This window comes from Phyllostomus discolor, chromosome 8 (genome assembly GCF_004126475.2).
Source record: "Phyllostomus discolor isolate MPI-MPIP mPhyDis1 chromosome 8, mPhyDis1.pri.v3, whole genome shotgun sequence".
Classification (NCBI taxonomy): domain Eukaryota; kingdom Metazoa; phylum Chordata; class Mammalia; order Chiroptera; family Phyllostomidae; genus Phyllostomus; species Phyllostomus discolor.
Genome location: NC_040910.2, coordinates 102,766,238 through 102,782,947, shown reverse-complemented (window position 1 = coordinate 102,782,947; position 16,710 = coordinate 102,766,238). Strand labels below are relative to the sequence as shown.

Genomic DNA, 16,710 nt, shown 5'->3' with positions numbered 1-16,710 from the left:
CTGTATTTTGCTGTGTATAATGCACACTTTTTTGCCCAAATTTTTGAGGGAAAAATAAGGATGCACATTATACATAGATTTAATGATTACGTAGCATGGATATAATAATGAATATAATAATCCCGTGTATAATAAGCGCAAAAATGTGGTGTGCATTATACATGGCGAAATACAGGTAACTCCTCCTCCTGTTTCCATTCCCTTAACAAAATCCCTTTAAGTTTGCAGGGTTGTGAGGGTGTGTGTGTGTGTGTGTGTGTGTGCATGTTGGGAGGGGGTCAGAGTCCTCTCTCTCCAGGCACACCTAGTATAGAGAGACCGACTGTTCAGACCTGTCAAAGATGTGTGAGCTTCTCGCTCTCCTCTCCCGATCGAGGTCCCCAGACCCCACGGGAGGGTGGACCCTGTGACGCAGGAAACCGCTCTCAGTGCCAGGCCTCAGCATGATGGGGCTGCAGGGGGGCTGAGTGAGCCCCTCTGCGATGCAGGAACACTGTCTGCCTCTCGATCCCTGACTCAGTTGAAAGGAGAGGGTGGAAGGGTGCTCCTCCAGGCTTTGCTTGACCTGAGAGAAGAATCTGAGCTATGTCTCAGCAAGTGAGCAAACATTTACACTTGTCAGCAAAAATAAAATTGAAAACTAAACCTGAAATATCTGGGAGGGGGAAAAAAAGAGGGAATCAGGTTTTTTCTTGTTTTCTAAGGGAGGAATCTGACCTTGGGGGTTTCTCAGCACCTGGTCAGTGTCGAAAACATACGAGCAAGAGGTTTATACACTGATTAAATTAAATTCAACCCTAGGATCCTGCTTCCTCCCCCCACCCCGCCCCCCAGAGATTTCTGTACAAGAGAGCTGGGAGAAGAGAAAGAGTAAAGCAAAATGTGCTTTGATTTTTTTCCCATCTTCTATATCCTTTTCACTTAGAAAAAAAGAGGCAAAAGAAAGACTTATCTCTATTGAGGATAAATACTCTTCTTATTCAAAAAGGAATTCTAAAAAATAAATATTTCTCTAGTGAGAGTTTTTCAGAAAGGGGTGACTTGAGAAGACACTCAGATTATTTTTGGTAGATTTATGTAATGCATATTTGAAAGTTTAATTTTTTTCAAAATCCATTGGGATATGGAAGAACCCAGAGGTTAAGACTGGGTTTAGACATGAACTGAACGCTAATTTTCTTTCATTTTTGTATCCGTCCCATTGTTCTTCATTATTAAATTGTGAGGATAACTACAAGTGCTTTTTCTTTTCCCTACTCAAGTCAGGGAAATTCTGGTAAAGCCTATTAAGCTCTGAATCCAAACACCCAAATGAAAACCAGGCCAATTGGCTGGCCAGACCTTTGGTATTCGGTGACCAAAATGTAGATTAGTTATGTTCGGAATTTTGTGTGTGTTTGTTTTGCTTTGCCTTAATTTTTGCTTTCTGTGTGAGTGCTTAGCCACACACCACTGAACGTGGAAAAGCTGACTAAGTTCTCAATTCCTTTCATTTTCATTTCTCTTCTGGGAATTCTGTAGGGATAGACTGAGAGATTTTAAGCAAAAGACCCTCTTACTTCTTATGTCCACGCAGAGAATTCTTCTGTTTTCCACTCGCACTTCTCAGAAGTTTCATTGTTGCACCACTTAGCAGCCAAAATAAAAACTCCAAAGAGTGGACGAGAAAGAGAAACTTTCCACGCAAGTAACAATACACCCCCAGCTTGTTTTCTCTGGCGGCGAGCTGTGTTTCTGGCGGGGGGCACAAGTAACATGCTTGTTTTTAGATAAGTCTGTAATTGTGTGAGGGAGGCCAGCACGTAGGAGGGAATGTGTCAAGGTGTGGATTTCAATGGGTTCTGAAATGTTTGCACTGTGGGTGGGAGCCTGCAGGCACAGCAGACCCTTTGAAAGGCATCTCTGCAATTCCCCATTTCCAATGCTCCCCGATTACTGAATTTGAATTGCTGAATAGAGACCCCATGCTGGATTTGGGACTCGGGTCCCACCCTACTCCACCCATGCTCCAGGGAAGACGGTTCTGCTTCCTGCCTTCCTCCGACTCTTTCTAGCTCAGCTCCCTGGGCCACGTCTCTCCTGCTGAGCCCCAAACGTGACTATTAAAAACTGAGTTCCAGAAAATGACTAAGTCTCCACAGGACAGACATTGGGGGAACCGGAGGCAGGAGATGAGAGAAGAGGAAGTTCGGCGCTGGAGAAGAATGTGGAATAACTCTTCCAGCAAGCTGCCAGCCTGTGTGTCCTTACATCAGCTCAAAGGCTTCCCCCCTGAACAGCTGGGTGTCCAGATTTCACCTCTTCAGACATCCCATCTCAAAAAAACAACAGCGCCTAGCAGAGGCGGGAAGCTGGATGGAAATGGAGAACCAAAGAACCCTGGCCAAAATTGTTACAGCCATGTCTTTGACCCTTGAACCTTTGCTTTCCTTCCGCTTGCTACGGAGGAATTCCCTCCCTCAACTTTGTTCTGCTGGGTTGGGGGCCCTAACCTAGAGCTCTAAACTCAGGATAAAGTGTTGGGGAGGCCGAACAGGTGACTTTGACAGTTTCCCTTTCCTTTTCCTGCCTTGTTAGGCTCCCGTTTCTGTGATCAGGATTCATGGGTGTAGATCCATGGTAGCGGGAGGAAGCAACAGGATGCCATCAATTCCCAACAATTTCCACTGATGGTAACTGGCCAGGCCCAACTGGGTGATCTTCCTCAGGGATCTGAAACTCCTAACAGGTGGCCTTTCTTGACCTTGAGTTCCATGAATATTGAAAGTAATGCTTCTCACTGTCTGCTTTTAGAACCAAACGAGCCCATGCACTGCCCTGTGTGAATTCACTTTATTGGCCCCAGAAGGGGAAGCCATCCCAAACAGTTTTTTTAAAAGATCAAAGGAAACCTTGGTGCATTTGTGTATAAAGGGCACTTGACTCTGTGGGTGGGGAGGTGGGGGGTGGAGGGAATGCGGGGTGAGCTGGGGAATGGAGAAGAGAAAGGAAGAAAGGCTTGTTTGACTGGAGCGGCTACCCTGCATCTTCCGGCAGCAGGATGGTTTCTCTGTCCCTTTGCAAGCAACATGTCTACCCATCTCAACATCCAGCTGGGCCTGCAGATCCTTCACAGCTCCAAAGTTGAGTCTTCTCTTGAGTTGACACTTGCTAAAGGAAGCCCAAACAAAACAAACAAACAAGAATGGTAGGCAGCCTTGGGAGCATACTTGCTTTGAAGCTATAAAGTAAGTGAACCCTCTGCGTTTCACAAAGGGAAGTTTGGAGAAAAGGAAAATGCTACCAACCCCCACTCCCATCTCTAACCCTTCTCCTATTATCTTCCTGTTAATACACTGACTCCGCTAACACTCTTGGACTGATCAAACATCTGAAACCATCATCATTTCCGAACACTAGTTTCTGAGTGCCCTGCCTTCTAGACAGGAAAATGTTGCTCCAATATTCCCTTATCCAACAAGCATTTGCTAAGCATTTACTACATGCCAAGCATTGTTCAAGGCACTAGAAATGGAGCGATAAACAAAACAGACAAAAACCTCAGTCTTGATGAAACTTACATTCTAGAATGTTAGGAGGCAGAGAGATTGTTTTCATATATGGTTGCTGGAAACATGCGTGTCACTTCTTTATTACATTAACTTTTGGGGATGTCTTTGGAAACAGTCTAAACTATGACGAGTTCACCAACTCTCTACCATTCAACTAATAACACAGAGATATATAAACAGCCCTTCGCAGTCCTGGATCATCTCCCCAACCCAACAGTATCTTTTCAGCCAATCTCCATGCACCCCTTCCCTAAAAAAGACAATTATTTTCTGAGTCTTCTCTCCTCTGGGAGGCCTAGGTTGCTGGTCTGGGAAGAGTGAAGAGACCAGGGCATGACCCCATGACCAGGACCCTTTCCCCGCCCCTCCTGCCTTAGCAATCCTCGGACAGGCTGCTGGCGGGGGCTGGGGGGTGGGGGATTTGCAAACCACTGCAGGGTTGAACTCTCCATGAACCAGGAAGGGCAGGGGGTGGGGGTAAGAGCAGAGCCAGCAGGAGCAAGCTAGGGAGGAGGCAAGGCTTCTGGGCAAACCTCTCTGGCTGAGTAAATATTGAGCCCCCTCATCTCCAGGGCGGGGGTTGAGATGGAGCTGTCAAGCCAGAGTAAACTAAAGGGAGCTTCAGGCCGCAGAGGAGCAGAGGGCACATGCTTTGTGGGACACCTTCCTTCTTAGGTTGCCCTGCAGGCAGACAGAACTGCAGGGCTCAGAACTGTCTGGACCCAGGCCAGTGATCTTGAGAGCTTGAAGGAAACTGACAGGGAGGGGGGGGGGTGGCAATAAGGGTGAGAGTGATTTTAATTAGCTCTAACTAGGCCAGTAGACTATATCCAGCAAGATGCTTCCCCTCCACCCGCAACACTATCCTATCCCGGACCAAGTTGAACATTCCTTCTTACCTACGTCTTCTTCTATCCCCAGAGGAAAGGCTGAGCCAAGATAAAGTGGTACGATTCAACTTGTATTCAAAACTGGGGAAGCAGGCCCCGAGAGAACGGGCAAGGAGCCCTTGGTAGAGGAAACGCTGGTATTCTAACCTCCTAGAAAGTTGTCTTCACTGAAGCATCTGATCCACTTATATTTTTGATGAGGAGAGTGAGAGTGCAGAAGAATGAGGAGCTCCGTCTTTGAGCTGAAGGCTACAGTGGCTTGAGCCTCTCTGTTCTCCCGGAAATGGATATTAAATATTTTTCCTCACCCATTCCTGTCCCACCCGAGACTCACTCTGCTCATATAAAGCAAAAGCTGAAGCATCTGGAATACTGCGGTTGAGTCATGAAAGGGAGGTCGTGCAAAGAAGTCCTTAGAGCCAAGACTAAACCATCAGGAAAAAAATCTGGCACAGCTGCAGGGGGTGCCAGTGTCATGGACTACATGAGAACGTGCTCCCCAAGTTGTGTAATGAGGCTGTCCTGCCAGAAGCGTGTCTCATTATGATATTCTACTTGCAATAAACCGGTATTCTGTGGGACTGCCCTGAACCCTTTCCTTCATAATTATCTGATTCCCTAGCAGCAAGTTTCATGAGTGCGGTACCAGGTGGGTCTGTGGGACAGTGCAGGAGGACCAAGGCTGAAGGGGTGCCTGCTTCCATCGTGCCGAGAACAAGTCAGTGTGAAAAAGTAGTAGAAAAAAAACGCCTTATGTGAGTCTCTACTGAACACGACCAGGGAGCATTCTAAGTGTTTCTCACATATTTCATGTATTCTTCAACATCCCAATTTTATATCTGGAAGAAATGGAAGCGCAGGGAAACTGAGTAACTGGCATAAGCTCATCCAGCCCATGGGAGGGACCCCATAGGTAACTGAGTTATACTTCAGAACCCCTGCCCTGCACCACTCTAAACCAGGACCTCAGAGTGCCTGCCCTCAAGACTTCCTATCCACCCTCCCAATGGAGGGGGCGGGAAGAGTGTGGGAGGCTCAGGATAACTCTCCTCTTCTGCAAGTGAGTAGGCTGAGGCCTGAAGGAAAGGAAGAGTTCTCAACTAGGGCCCTCAAGGTGTTCTCAGCTGCTAAGAAGGAAGCCCTTTCTACCTGAACTTAACCCCATAGCCTGTCTCTAGTACGACACACCTATTGGGGTCAGACAACATATAAGTGTAAGAAGTGAGTGTGTGTGCACATCTCAAGGTCAACATGTGCTCTGGGATATATTAGGGACCACAGAAAAGGGGGAGGACATATCCCTTTTAGTGATGATCATTATTACTATTATAGCTCATATTATTTATTAGGGACTGCTCCAAGCATTTTACCCATATTACATTATTTAATCCCAACATCAACCTTATGAGATAGATACTGTTATGATGATCTCCATTTTGTAGAAAGTGAAACTGAGCATAGGAAGTAGGCAACCTGGCCAAGGGCACAAGGCTGCGAGAGGCCAGGGGGGAAGGATTTGAACCCAGGCATCCTAGACATCCCTTCCTCTCAGACTCATCTGGATGTCCTTCATCTCAGTCATCTGGAGGTGCCCCCCGCCTTCCCATCTGCATCCTCTTCTACTCCCCATCTCACCAGCTCCCACCAGCCCAGTGGTATTGGTGCAAAGAATGCTCATTAAAAAATCCACATTAAAAGTAAGGAGAACTTGACTTCCGGCCAAGATGGAGGCATAGGTAGGCACACTGTGCCTCCTTGCACAACCAAAAGAAGGACAAAAACAAATTTAAAAACAAAAAACAACCAGAACTGACAGAAAATCGAACTGTGTGGAAATCCAACAACCAAGGAGAAGCATTCATCCAGACCTATGGAAGGGGTGGAGACAGGCAGCCGTGCAGAGAGGACTCACAGCAAGGCAGCTGCTGGCAGAGTGGGCAGCCCCACATTTGCAAGCAGATAAACCAGGAGGAACAACTGGGGAACGAGATAGACCATGCAACCCAGGGTCCCAGCATGGGGGAAATAAAGCCTCAAACCTCCAACTGAAAACACCTGTGGGGGTTGAGGTGGCAGCGGAAGAAACTCCCAGCCCCACAGGAGAGTTCGTTGGAGAGACCCACAGGGTCCTAGAAGGTGCACAAGCCCACCCACCCTGCAACCAGCACCAGAAGGGCCCAATTTGGTTGTGGGTAGAGGAGGAAGTGACTGAAAGCTGGCAGACAGCGGAGCAGGTGGCACTGTTCCCTCTTGGACCCCTCTCCCACATACAGTGTCACAGCGAAGCAACGTGAGTTGCCCTGCCCTGGTGAACACCTAAGCCTCCGCCCCTCATACATAACAGGCCCATGGAGACCAAAAAAAAAAGGGAGGTCTAAATGAAAGAACAGATCAAAGCTCCAGAGCAAATACAACTAAGCAACAAAGAGATAGCCAAACTATCATATGCACAGTCCAAAACCCTGGTAATCAGGATGCTCACAGAATTGGTTGAGTATGGTCAAAAATTAGAGGAAAAAATGAAGGCTATGAAAAGTGAAATAAAGAAAATGTACAGGGAACCAACAGTGATGGAAAGGAAACTGGGACTCAAATCAACAGTTCGGAGCAGAAGGAAGAAAGAAACATTCAACCAGAACAGAATGAAGAAATAAGAATTCAAAAAAATGAGGAGCGGCTAAGGAACCTCCAGGACATCTTTAAACATTCCAACATCTGCCCTGGCTGGTGTAGCTCAGTGGATTGAGCGTGGGCTGGGAACCAAAGTGTCCCAGGTTCGATTCCCAGCCAGGGTACATGCCTGGGTTGCAGGCCAGAACCCCCAGCAACCACACATTGATGTTTGTCTCTCTCTCTGTCTATCTCCCTCCCTTCCCTCTCTAAAAATAAATAAATAAAATCTTAAAAAAAAAATTCCAGCCCTGGCTGGCGTAGCTCAGTGGATTGAGCGTGGGCTGGGAACCAAAGTGTCCCAGGTTCGATTCCCAGCCAGGGTACATGCCTGGGTTGCAGGCCAGAACCCCCAGCAACCGCACATTAATGTTTGTCTCTCTCTCTGTCTATCTCCCTCCCTTCCCTCTCTAAAAATAAATAAATAAAATCTTTTAAAAAAATTCCAACATCTGAATTATAAGGATGCCAGAAGGAGAAGAGGAAGAGCAAGAAATGGAAAACTTACTTGAAAAAATAATGGAGAACTTTCCCAATCTGGCAAAAGGAATAGACTTCCAGGAAGTTCAAGAAGCTCAGACAGTCCCAAAGAAGTTGGGTCCAAGGAGAACACACCCACACACATTATAAGTACATTAGCCAAGGTTAAAGATAAGGAGAGAATCTTAAAAGCAGCAAGAGGCAAGGAGAGAGTTACCTACAAAGGAGTTTCCATAAGACTGTCAGCTGATTTCTCAAAAGAAACCTTGCAGGCAAGAAGGGGCTGGAAAGAAGTATTTAAGTCATGAAAGGCAAGGACCTGCATCCAAGATTACTTTAGAAAGCTATCATTTAGAATGGAAAGGCAGATAAAGTGCTTCCTAAATAAGGTCAAGTTAAAGGAGTTCATCATCACCCAGCCCATATTATATGAGATGTTAAAGGAACTTATCTAAGAAAAAAATAAAAAATATGAACAGTAAAATGACAACAGACTCACAGCTATTAACAACTTAACCTAGAAAACAACAAAAGCAAACAACTAGAACAGGAACAGAACCACAGAAATGGTGATCATATGTAGGGTTATCAGCAGGGAAGTGGGTGGGGGAGAGGGGGAAAAGGTACAGAGAATAAGTAGCATAACTAGCAGGCAGAAAACAGACAGGGGAAGGTTAAGAATAGTATAGGAAATGCAGAAGCCGAAGAACTTATATGTACAACCCATGGACATGAACTAAAGGAGGGGAATGCAGGTGGGAGGGGGTGTGCAGGACAGAGGGGAATAAAGGGGGGAACATCGGACAACTGTAATTGCATAATCAATAAAATATACTTTTTTAAAAAATAAGGAGAAATTCAGGAGTTGTTCATTCTCTTTTTCTTGTCCCTCATGTCCAGAGGATCAAAGGGCCTCACACTGGGAGAACAAATGCTGAAGAAAAAGGCAAATGAAAGAGGAGAAGTTCACACTTGGGGCTGAGAAACAGATGGTGCAGAGGGTTGGGTGAAGTGGAGGCTTGACTGCCCCCCCAAAAACAACTGTGGGGGAGGGGCGGGAAGATCCTCCTCATCTTGACCAACTTTCAACCAGCCCTAGGGAGCCTCCCTCCCATGAAGAACAAGAAAAAAAAATATCTCTTAAAACTTTCACTTTCAAAATAGGAGCTTTTTTTTTGAAATCTAGTAAATGAAGGTGTAAGCGTGGAAGGAGGGCTTTCAGGTTTTGCCTAAAGAGCACCTTCAGACCCCCTGGTAAATACAATTCCCTTCACCCCGTCGCGGGCTGTGAAAAATCCACCAGCCCAAAAGGCATGCAGCAACCTACAACTGGAAAGTTTAACAAAGACCATCAACGGAATGCAATTGCAACAAAATGTGTTTTTGCTTTTTTGTTTTATTTGTTTGACCATCATCTCTTGTATCGTTTATGGGAGGAAAATGCACAGTGATCCTTTCTTTCTCCAAACAAGTGCCTCCTGTGTAGACCAGTCTGGTTAGACCTCAGATGCAAAGTGGGGTCTTTGGAGAAAGCCAAGGGAAAGGGGTCCAGAGCTCTGCATCTAAGGAGGCTCATATTTATTGTGGATTATTTTGAGCCCGCCCCTCTGGTAACAGAGAATTGATTTGCCCCTCATCCTTCCCTGGGGGAATCTCACGGTTCTTTCTGCTATGACCAAAAATCAGATGGGCAGCCTTCCCCTTTCCTCCTGTCCCTTCCGTCACACCACCCTCCCCTAGGACCTGTCAACCCCCGCTGGAGGCCCAACTCCACCACCCCCATGCCCTTCTCTGACCACTGATCATCGCTGCTTTCCTGCCCACCGATGATCCAAAGTTATAGCATCCACAATGACCTCAACCAGAAGGCCCTACTGGCTTACACTGAATGGCTCCAAGCAAGGGGAGTCTTGTTTCCACACACACTTAATTGCTCTGTCCCCTCTGTTAAGATGACCCCTTTGGGGAAGCCAACCTCAATGGCAATTTCAATTAAATACAGAAAAGCAGTTAATAGATTTTTTTAAGACAGAGGGTAAGACAGCAGCCTCTGGGAAAGCTAGGCTTCTTCCTGCAACACAGTTCTTTTCCTCTCCAGCTGGGCTGTGCAGTTATTGATAGCATTGCCTCTCCTCTAATGGCACCAAATTCATTAGGAAGCAAATACGCAGCATCTCTTACACACATTCTTAGTCCTCTTCGCCATGTCTCTTCCTTTGAAAGGTCAAAAATTAAATAAATGAAGTGGATAAGCGTCCCCCTTGGCCTCGCAGCCCCCCAACCAGCTGTCCTGGCTCCAGGGCATTTGGGCTCCCTGGGTAACGGGAATCAATAAAGCGGGGCTCCTAGCCTGGAGCCCGCAGAGCCCTCAGGCCTGTGTCATCTTGGTGGCAGTGAGGGGCCAGTGAGCCATGGAGGTTTGTTGGCTGTGGGGGAGCTTCCTGAGCCCCGCCCCCACCCCACCCCGCCTCCACCAACCAAAGGTTTGTCAGTGGGACCTGCCAGGGGACAATAGCTACCTCCACAGGCGCTCTGTTGGCTTGTTTGGAAAACCCAGAGGCTCTTCGAGGTAAAAAGGTCAGCTCCAGATCTGGATCTACCTAGGCCTCCTAAACCCATCCCCAGTCCCTGTCCTCTAACTTGCCCTTCTTGCGACCACCTTCCCCTTCTCCCGCACCTACCTCCACCCCCCACTTCCCGCCCTCCTGTGGTCCAGCACCAGGGACCTGGGGCATTCACCCTAGGAGGATGGTGCTGAGCTGGGTGGATGGCACCTTGGAGGTGGGCCAACTGCAGCGGAGCTAGGCTGGCGGTGACCCATCCTCTGACTTCTTCTCTGCAAGAATTGGCGGGAAGGAGGACATTACACAGCCTCCCCACCCTGCTTCACTCCTTCAGCAAACACTGGCTGCCCACTGCCTGCCAGGCCTTGCACTGTGTAGGTGTGGGGGTGGGAGCTGGGGGGGGGCCCGGGTTGCCCCTTGCCTTACCCCACACTTCCTACTCTTTTTACACCTTTTTCTGCTTTCTCCAGACAGATCTGTTTCTCTCCTTTGCTGCCTTCCTCTCAGGACTTCTCCCGTTTCCTCCCACCACGTTTTTCCTCCAACTCTGTTTTGCTTCCTCCAGTGACCCAAAGAACTGACATCTGTCAGACCAGGAGGCCTCAGGCCAGGCTCTGCCTCAGATCCACCCAGTTCTTTCCAGCCCAGCCAGCCCTGGCCAACCCCATCCTCACCTCTCCCCGGGGGGTTCTTGGGGTAGGAAGCCTCTTCCACCATGAGGTAGAGGAGCAGAGCAGGCGGAAAGAAGGGAACACACAGACTTTATTGAAATGAGGTAGTTGGAGGTACAGAGAGAACCCAGCTTGCTCAGGGCTCAGGTTTCCAGAAATTCAGGCAGTGCCTCCACTGTCTCCTAGGTTCAGAGGAATGCTTGCTGCTGCTAGGAGCTCTCACTGCACCTGAGCCTGTCTGTTCTGCGGGGCGGGGGGTGGGGGGCAGAAGTGGAGATGGGGAGGAGGTTTTGGGGATTTCCAGGAGGCAATAAATAGGGGAGGAACTAGTGGGGGCATGCCTGCACCTTCCTGGTAGAGGCTCACTGGGGGCAGGCCTCGCACATCATTCCAGAAGTTTCCAGAAGTCTCCGCAGTACCAAGTTCCAAACCATGTAGGTGGCTTAGAAATGAGGTCGCTGGCGGAAGGGGTCAGGTGTCGGAAAACAACCTCTGGAGGCTGCGTTAGTGCAATACAAATGTGCTGGAGGGGTTAATAAAGTTAGATGGGGGAGCTTTTTGGTCTATCACAAGGCAACGGGTGCTATTGTAAGGTCTACGGTGATTGGTGAGTTTAAGCGTCTGTGATGTGCCTGCACCCAAACACCTCCCACACAAGAAACTTCAAGGCCTTCTCTCTGTGCCCCAGGCCTAGAAAAGGGAGGTAAGGCAGGAGTGAGTGCATGAGGACCGTCCTTGCAACTCAAAGGCACTGAACAGCACAAACCGAAGTTGTAAGGGCAAGCGGAATTCAGCAAGATGCCGTCTGCTCCCACCCCACCCCAGTGCTGATCCCCAGGTCAAAGGCGAAAGGAAACCCTTCCCTTCACATCTGACAGGTTATGTGTCTCCCAAGCCTCCGGTCCGACTGGGTCCCCAGCCCTCAGCACCCCACCCAGACCGGAGGAAAGCGTTTCCCCATTGCCCCCAAAGGCAGCTCCAAACTCGGGCTCCCAGCCATGGTGATGATCTCCCATCAGTAAAGCCCGGGCCGGGGTTAGGCAGAGCGGTGGAGAGGACCGTGGCGCTGGGGGGCCCCTTCGGTTAAGGTGGCGGAAGTTCAGGAGGTGACGGAGCTGGGAGAGGCCTCCGGGGAGGTGCACGTCGACTGGTCGGAGGCGTCTCCGGCCGCTTCCTTGGGGCAGCCCGGAGCGGCTGGGGGCACCCGGCCTCCCTCCCGCTCGCGCTTCTTCTGCTTCATGCGCCGGTTCTGGAACCAGATCTTGACCTGCGTCTCGTTGAGCTCCAGGGTGGCGGCGATCTCCACGCGCCGGGCCCGGCTCAGGTACTTGTTGAAATGGAACTCCTTCTCCAGCTCGGTCAGCTGCCGCGTGGTGAAGTTGGTGCGGAGGCCGCCGGGTGCGCCCAAGCCCAGCTCCGACACCTTGGCTAGGGGCGGGGCGGAGAAGGGCACGTCAGTTCTCTCACCTTTCCCCTCCCCTCCCTCCTCCCCGGCCAGCGCTGCACCCCATTCACCGTTCTGTCCAACTTCTGTCCTCCAAGTTCTTGGATCACCAGGCACACCCCACCCTCAAGGTGTTCTCCAAATGCAGAGCAACCTCTCCCACATTTCCATTCCCCCACATCCCACATCCCCCCACCCCCATGTGGCACACCAAGTGCTGGGCCAGTGCTGGGCACACAGGTCCGGAAAGTGGAGGGTAAGGGTGGAAGCTTACTCTCAAGGATAAACCGGCACTCCCTGGGTGGGGAGACCCCACCGGCCTGAGACAGGGCAGAGTGCTCTTCCCTGCCTCTACCAGAGCATCTCAGAGAAAGGGAACCAGCCTGGACCCTGGACACCTCAGGGCAGGGGCAGCAGAGCGGCTTTGGAACCCCAGAGAGAGGGTGGCCACGCCTGAGCCCTACCTGTCTTGGGTGGGTTCCTCTTAACCTTCATCCAGTCAAAGGTTCGCGTTGTGGGGGTGCTGGGTTCAGAGGAGCAGGGCGATTCCTTGTCCTCAGAGAGGAGATCAGCATAGGCCGGGGCAAAGCTCGCCGTCTGCTCTGTCCCATACGGGGGCTGCGGCGGCGGAGGAGGGTACGGCCCGGGCCCAGCTCCACCCGTTCCATAGCCGTCGGACAAGCCCGCTAGCTGGGCCCCATAGCTCGACGGATGAAAATATCCTCCATCTCCTTCTGGTTGGCCCAGAGGGTAGTACTGAGGAGGCCCATAGCTAGAGCTGCAAGCTGCTGGGGCGTACCCCGAGGTCGCGGAGCTGGGGAAGGACACCCCCAGGGCCGAAGGTGGCTGATGGACGGGATAGCCTGAGTTCTGCTGAACCGCGGGGCTGGGCAGCCCCTCGCCATAGCGGGTCTCGCTTGCGTAGCTGTCAACAGCAGGAGCCGAGTTGGGGGGGAAGGAGGTAGGGGTGCTGTGGGCGCTGTGGGTGCTGTAGGCGCTGGGTCCCCGGTTACAGAGTGGATACTCTAAGAAGGAGTTCATCCTATTATAGTCCATGCGTAGAGGCCGCAGGAGGGTCGGCCCGTTTGGGGGAGACACCCTCTTGCCCTACAACCTTTAGGCAGTATGTCACAGCGCTGGAGCTCGCGTCCATGGCCTGGGCCAGCTCGCCTGGGCCAGCGCTCCCCCAAGAAGGGGGTAGGGAGTGGGGGCGGAGGGGCGCATGTGATCTCTCCCAGGCCAATGGGCGCGGTGGGCCAGAGTTTGGCAGCCCCAGCGCCCATCCATCACCCCCAATCATTAGCATGACAAAGACACTTCAATCACCCGCAGCCCATCCATCTGAGGGAGACGTGGAAGCGTCAAAAACATCTTTCTTCAAAGACTTTTGGAAAGAAGGGAAGGGGGGGAGGTTAGAGAAATATTCAAGACTTTCCTCCCCTCCCAACCCCCAAGACCTTCAATGGGCTCCTGGGTTATTAGATTTGGATAAATTCAACCCAGCTGCCCCCTCGCTCTTCCCCCCCCCCCAAAGGAGCCTTCCCCCTAAGGCTGTGTAGATGGGGATGTAGGGAATCCGGCCTCCTTCCTTTGCCCAGAACTCTTTCTCCCAATTTGTCTTGGGGTGATGGGCTGGGACAGCCGGGTGAGGTATGTTATCTCGGGCCAAATGGATGACTGTGAAGGAAGAGGGTGCAAAGACACCTAAGGGTGTGAGGTGGAGTCTAGAATCTGGAGGATGAATTCATTAAGGGGTGGGAAACTGGCATTTCAGGGAGAAGGACAGGACAGAAATATAGAGGGAGGATGAGAAATGCCCCATTTCTCTCTCCATCTCTCTGCATAAATGCTCTCTCCTCATTCCCACATCCATTTCTCTCCCTCAGCCTCTCTTCATATTCCCTCTGTCTCAATCCATCTCTCCGTTCGTCCATCTCTCTCCATATTTATATTCATTCCCTCCCTATCCATCAACTCATCTCTCCAGATGTATTTATCCTCTCTCTAGCCATCCATAGCTGTAGCTGGCTCGCACACTCAGACTCAAATAACTCCCTGCATCTCTCCAGAGAGTCATAATGAGCACCGAGCTAGGTGATATTTACAGGTGAAGAGGAGGGCATTTTTATTCTTTTTTTTTTTTTGAAGTGTTTAAAACTAGTGTGGATCCTGCATCTTTTTTTAGTTCCCTCCTACCTCTGTCTCCTTCACCACCCTCCATGTCTCCCCCCAGCCCCCCAAAAGAATACCAAGCCTCCGATCCATAAGCGCGATACCAATTACACCTTAAAGATTACTCAGATTCTCCACGCCCTTCTAGAATAGATCAAGGGAGTTTGCTCAGAATGAGAGATTTAGCGCGGATGCCCTGAGGCTCAGGAGTGGACTCCCGCCTTTCTGCTCCCGTGTGTCTGTTGAGTCAAGGACTGGGGAGGAGAGGAGAACAGGAAGTGCCTCCTACCCTCTCTTCACACTGGGCTGGGACTCGCAGAGAAACTCTTAGGTAGGGCCCATTGATTCTCCTCCTCCAGACTCTGAGGACAAGAGCTTGGTGCAATCCAACACCCACGCTCATTTGTAACCTGTCAGGGTGTCTGCCTGGCCTGGAGGCCTGGGGCCGGGGCTAGGGCAAGTCCAGGAGGGCAAGAGTTCAGGGAAGGATCTTTGTAAACACTTGAGCTCAGGAGAGGAAGAGAAGCAGGTGGGACAGGTCCAGAGAGAAACCTCAAAATTTCTCAGGCTTCCCCACCCTGGAGAAGGGCAGGGTGAGTACTCATCCTCCTGCAAGGAACCCCAAGTTTGCCTCTAAGGAACCTCTAAGTCTCTGTGTCTCCTCATCTTTCCGATTCCGATTCCCATATCCCCGCCTTTCGCCTGCCCTCCACAGTGGCCTCCCCTGCTTTCCACCCTTATCCCCAGGATCACTCTGCCTTTCTCTTCTCCGAACAACGGTGGGCCTCGCCGGCCCCCAACCAAGAAAGAGCTCAAAGCATTTCACAGGACCCCTGCCCCTCTCCCTCCTCACATGTTACTTCAGACCCTGCTTAGGACCAAGACAAGTTGGGGGAAGGGGGACCAGCTGGTAACTTCTTTAAGAGAGATACAATAGGGAGGATGGGAGAATGTTCACTGCCAAAGGGAGGAGGGCAGACAAAGGAGAGGAGGGCTGAGATGGGAGGCAGGGGTGGCCCGCAGAAGGATTGACGGAAAAAAAAGGTGTTGAGGTAAGAACAAACATCTTTCTTTCTATTTCCCCTTTTTGGGTGTGTGGATGTTCCCAGCTTTTCCCTCTCTCACTTTAAGATGTTCTCCACAGCAGCCTGTGGAGGAGAAAGGTATAGGGAACTAGGGTTTGCCTTCCAACCTCAAATCTGAGCTAGGCCTATAACCGAGCCCCTGCTAGGCCTGGCTGCCCTGCTTCCGAGAGACTTGAGGCTCCTTCACTTCCCCTCAGCCCAGACGGCATCTACTCACCTTACTCCTTGCCCTCTTAATTAGGGGAGCAATTTGAGGTCTCAAGGAGGAAGTGAATTCCAAATCGGTTGAATGAAACAGCAGAAATCGGGGTGGGGGTTAGGGAAATGCAGTCTCCTGAGTAACAGCTGAAGTCCCCAGTAGTCCATTATTAATGACAAGAATAAAAGGGGGTGGGGCGAAGTGCCTCAAGTCATCCAGTCAGTGATTGTTTTAGCCCCAGCTTTCCAGAGTCGCCATAATCCCCTGTTCATTCCTGAGTCTTGCTTCCTTCCTTCGTGTAGTGGCAAGATTTCAACTTTTCCCAAAATTCCTGCTGCCTCTCCCAGCCCCAGCAGAAAGGACTGGGGGGGGGGGGGGGGAGCAACTTGACTCCCTAGGTTCCCAAGCCTCTATCTCCTTGAAAGAAGCTCCAGCAGCCTCTGGCCTGAACAGAAAGTCTGTGGAGCCTGGATGCCTTGCTAAACCCACAGATGAATGCAAAACAAAACAAACAAAGACAAGTAACCCACGTCTGGGGTAACCTATGGGCTACAGGATTTTGCGGTTGACCAAAGGAACTTCAGCAGAGAAGGACTGGATGGTCCCAACACCGAAGTGAAATAAAGTTGATTTCCTCGTTTATGTAATCCACTTAGACATGACATAGAGAAGAACAAGGAGAACATAAGAATGTTCAGAACTGAAATTATGTTTGAGAGGTGCTGGTCCTTATCACACTGACAATGCAGACAGGGGGCCCATTCTGATCAGAACAGGATGTGTTAGACATTCACACCTGATTCTGGATCCTTTTCTGCAGAGGATGCTGCTGTGGCTGGGGTTGGCAGGAGCGATCTGAACAGCTCTTTCCTTAGGTCTCTCAGGGTCTCTGCCTGCTCTCCCCAGCCCAGGTCTTGGAGGCCAAGCCCAAAATCAAAAGTTGGAACTTAATTAAAAGGACATTCAGGGTTATAATTTTCCTCT

At 50.3% G+C, this 16,710-nt stretch overlaps 1 protein-coding gene across 1 annotated transcript; it reads right to left on the bottom strand.

Moving 5' to 3' along the window:
- Positions 1–11,889: 11,889 nt before the first annotated feature.
- Positions 11,890–13,404, bottom strand: HOXB1 (homeobox B1). Its single transcript, XM_028520943.2, has 2 exons — positions 12,735–13,404; positions 11,890–12,254 (listed from the first exon to the last, which is right to left on the bottom strand). The coding sequence occupies exons 1-2, from the start codon at positions 13,324–13,326 to the stop codon at positions 11,926–11,928; spliced, it is 921 nt and encodes a 306-aa protein (XP_028376744.1). The 5' UTR covers positions 13,327–13,404; the 3' UTR covers positions 11,890–11,925.
- Between the last annotated feature and the right edge of the window lie 3,306 nt (positions 13,405–16,710).

Bases quoted from the DNA above. Each gene is read 5' to 3' on its own strand.
- HOXB1 (XM_028520943.2), bottom strand. From the start codon at position 13,326: ATGGACTATAATAGGATGAACTCCTTCTTAGAGTATCCACTCTGTAAC. The intron at 12,255-12,734 runs GTAGGGCTCAGG...CCCCGCCCCTAG, and splicing joins GAGGAACCCACCCAAGACAG to CCAAGGTGTCGGAGCTGGGC.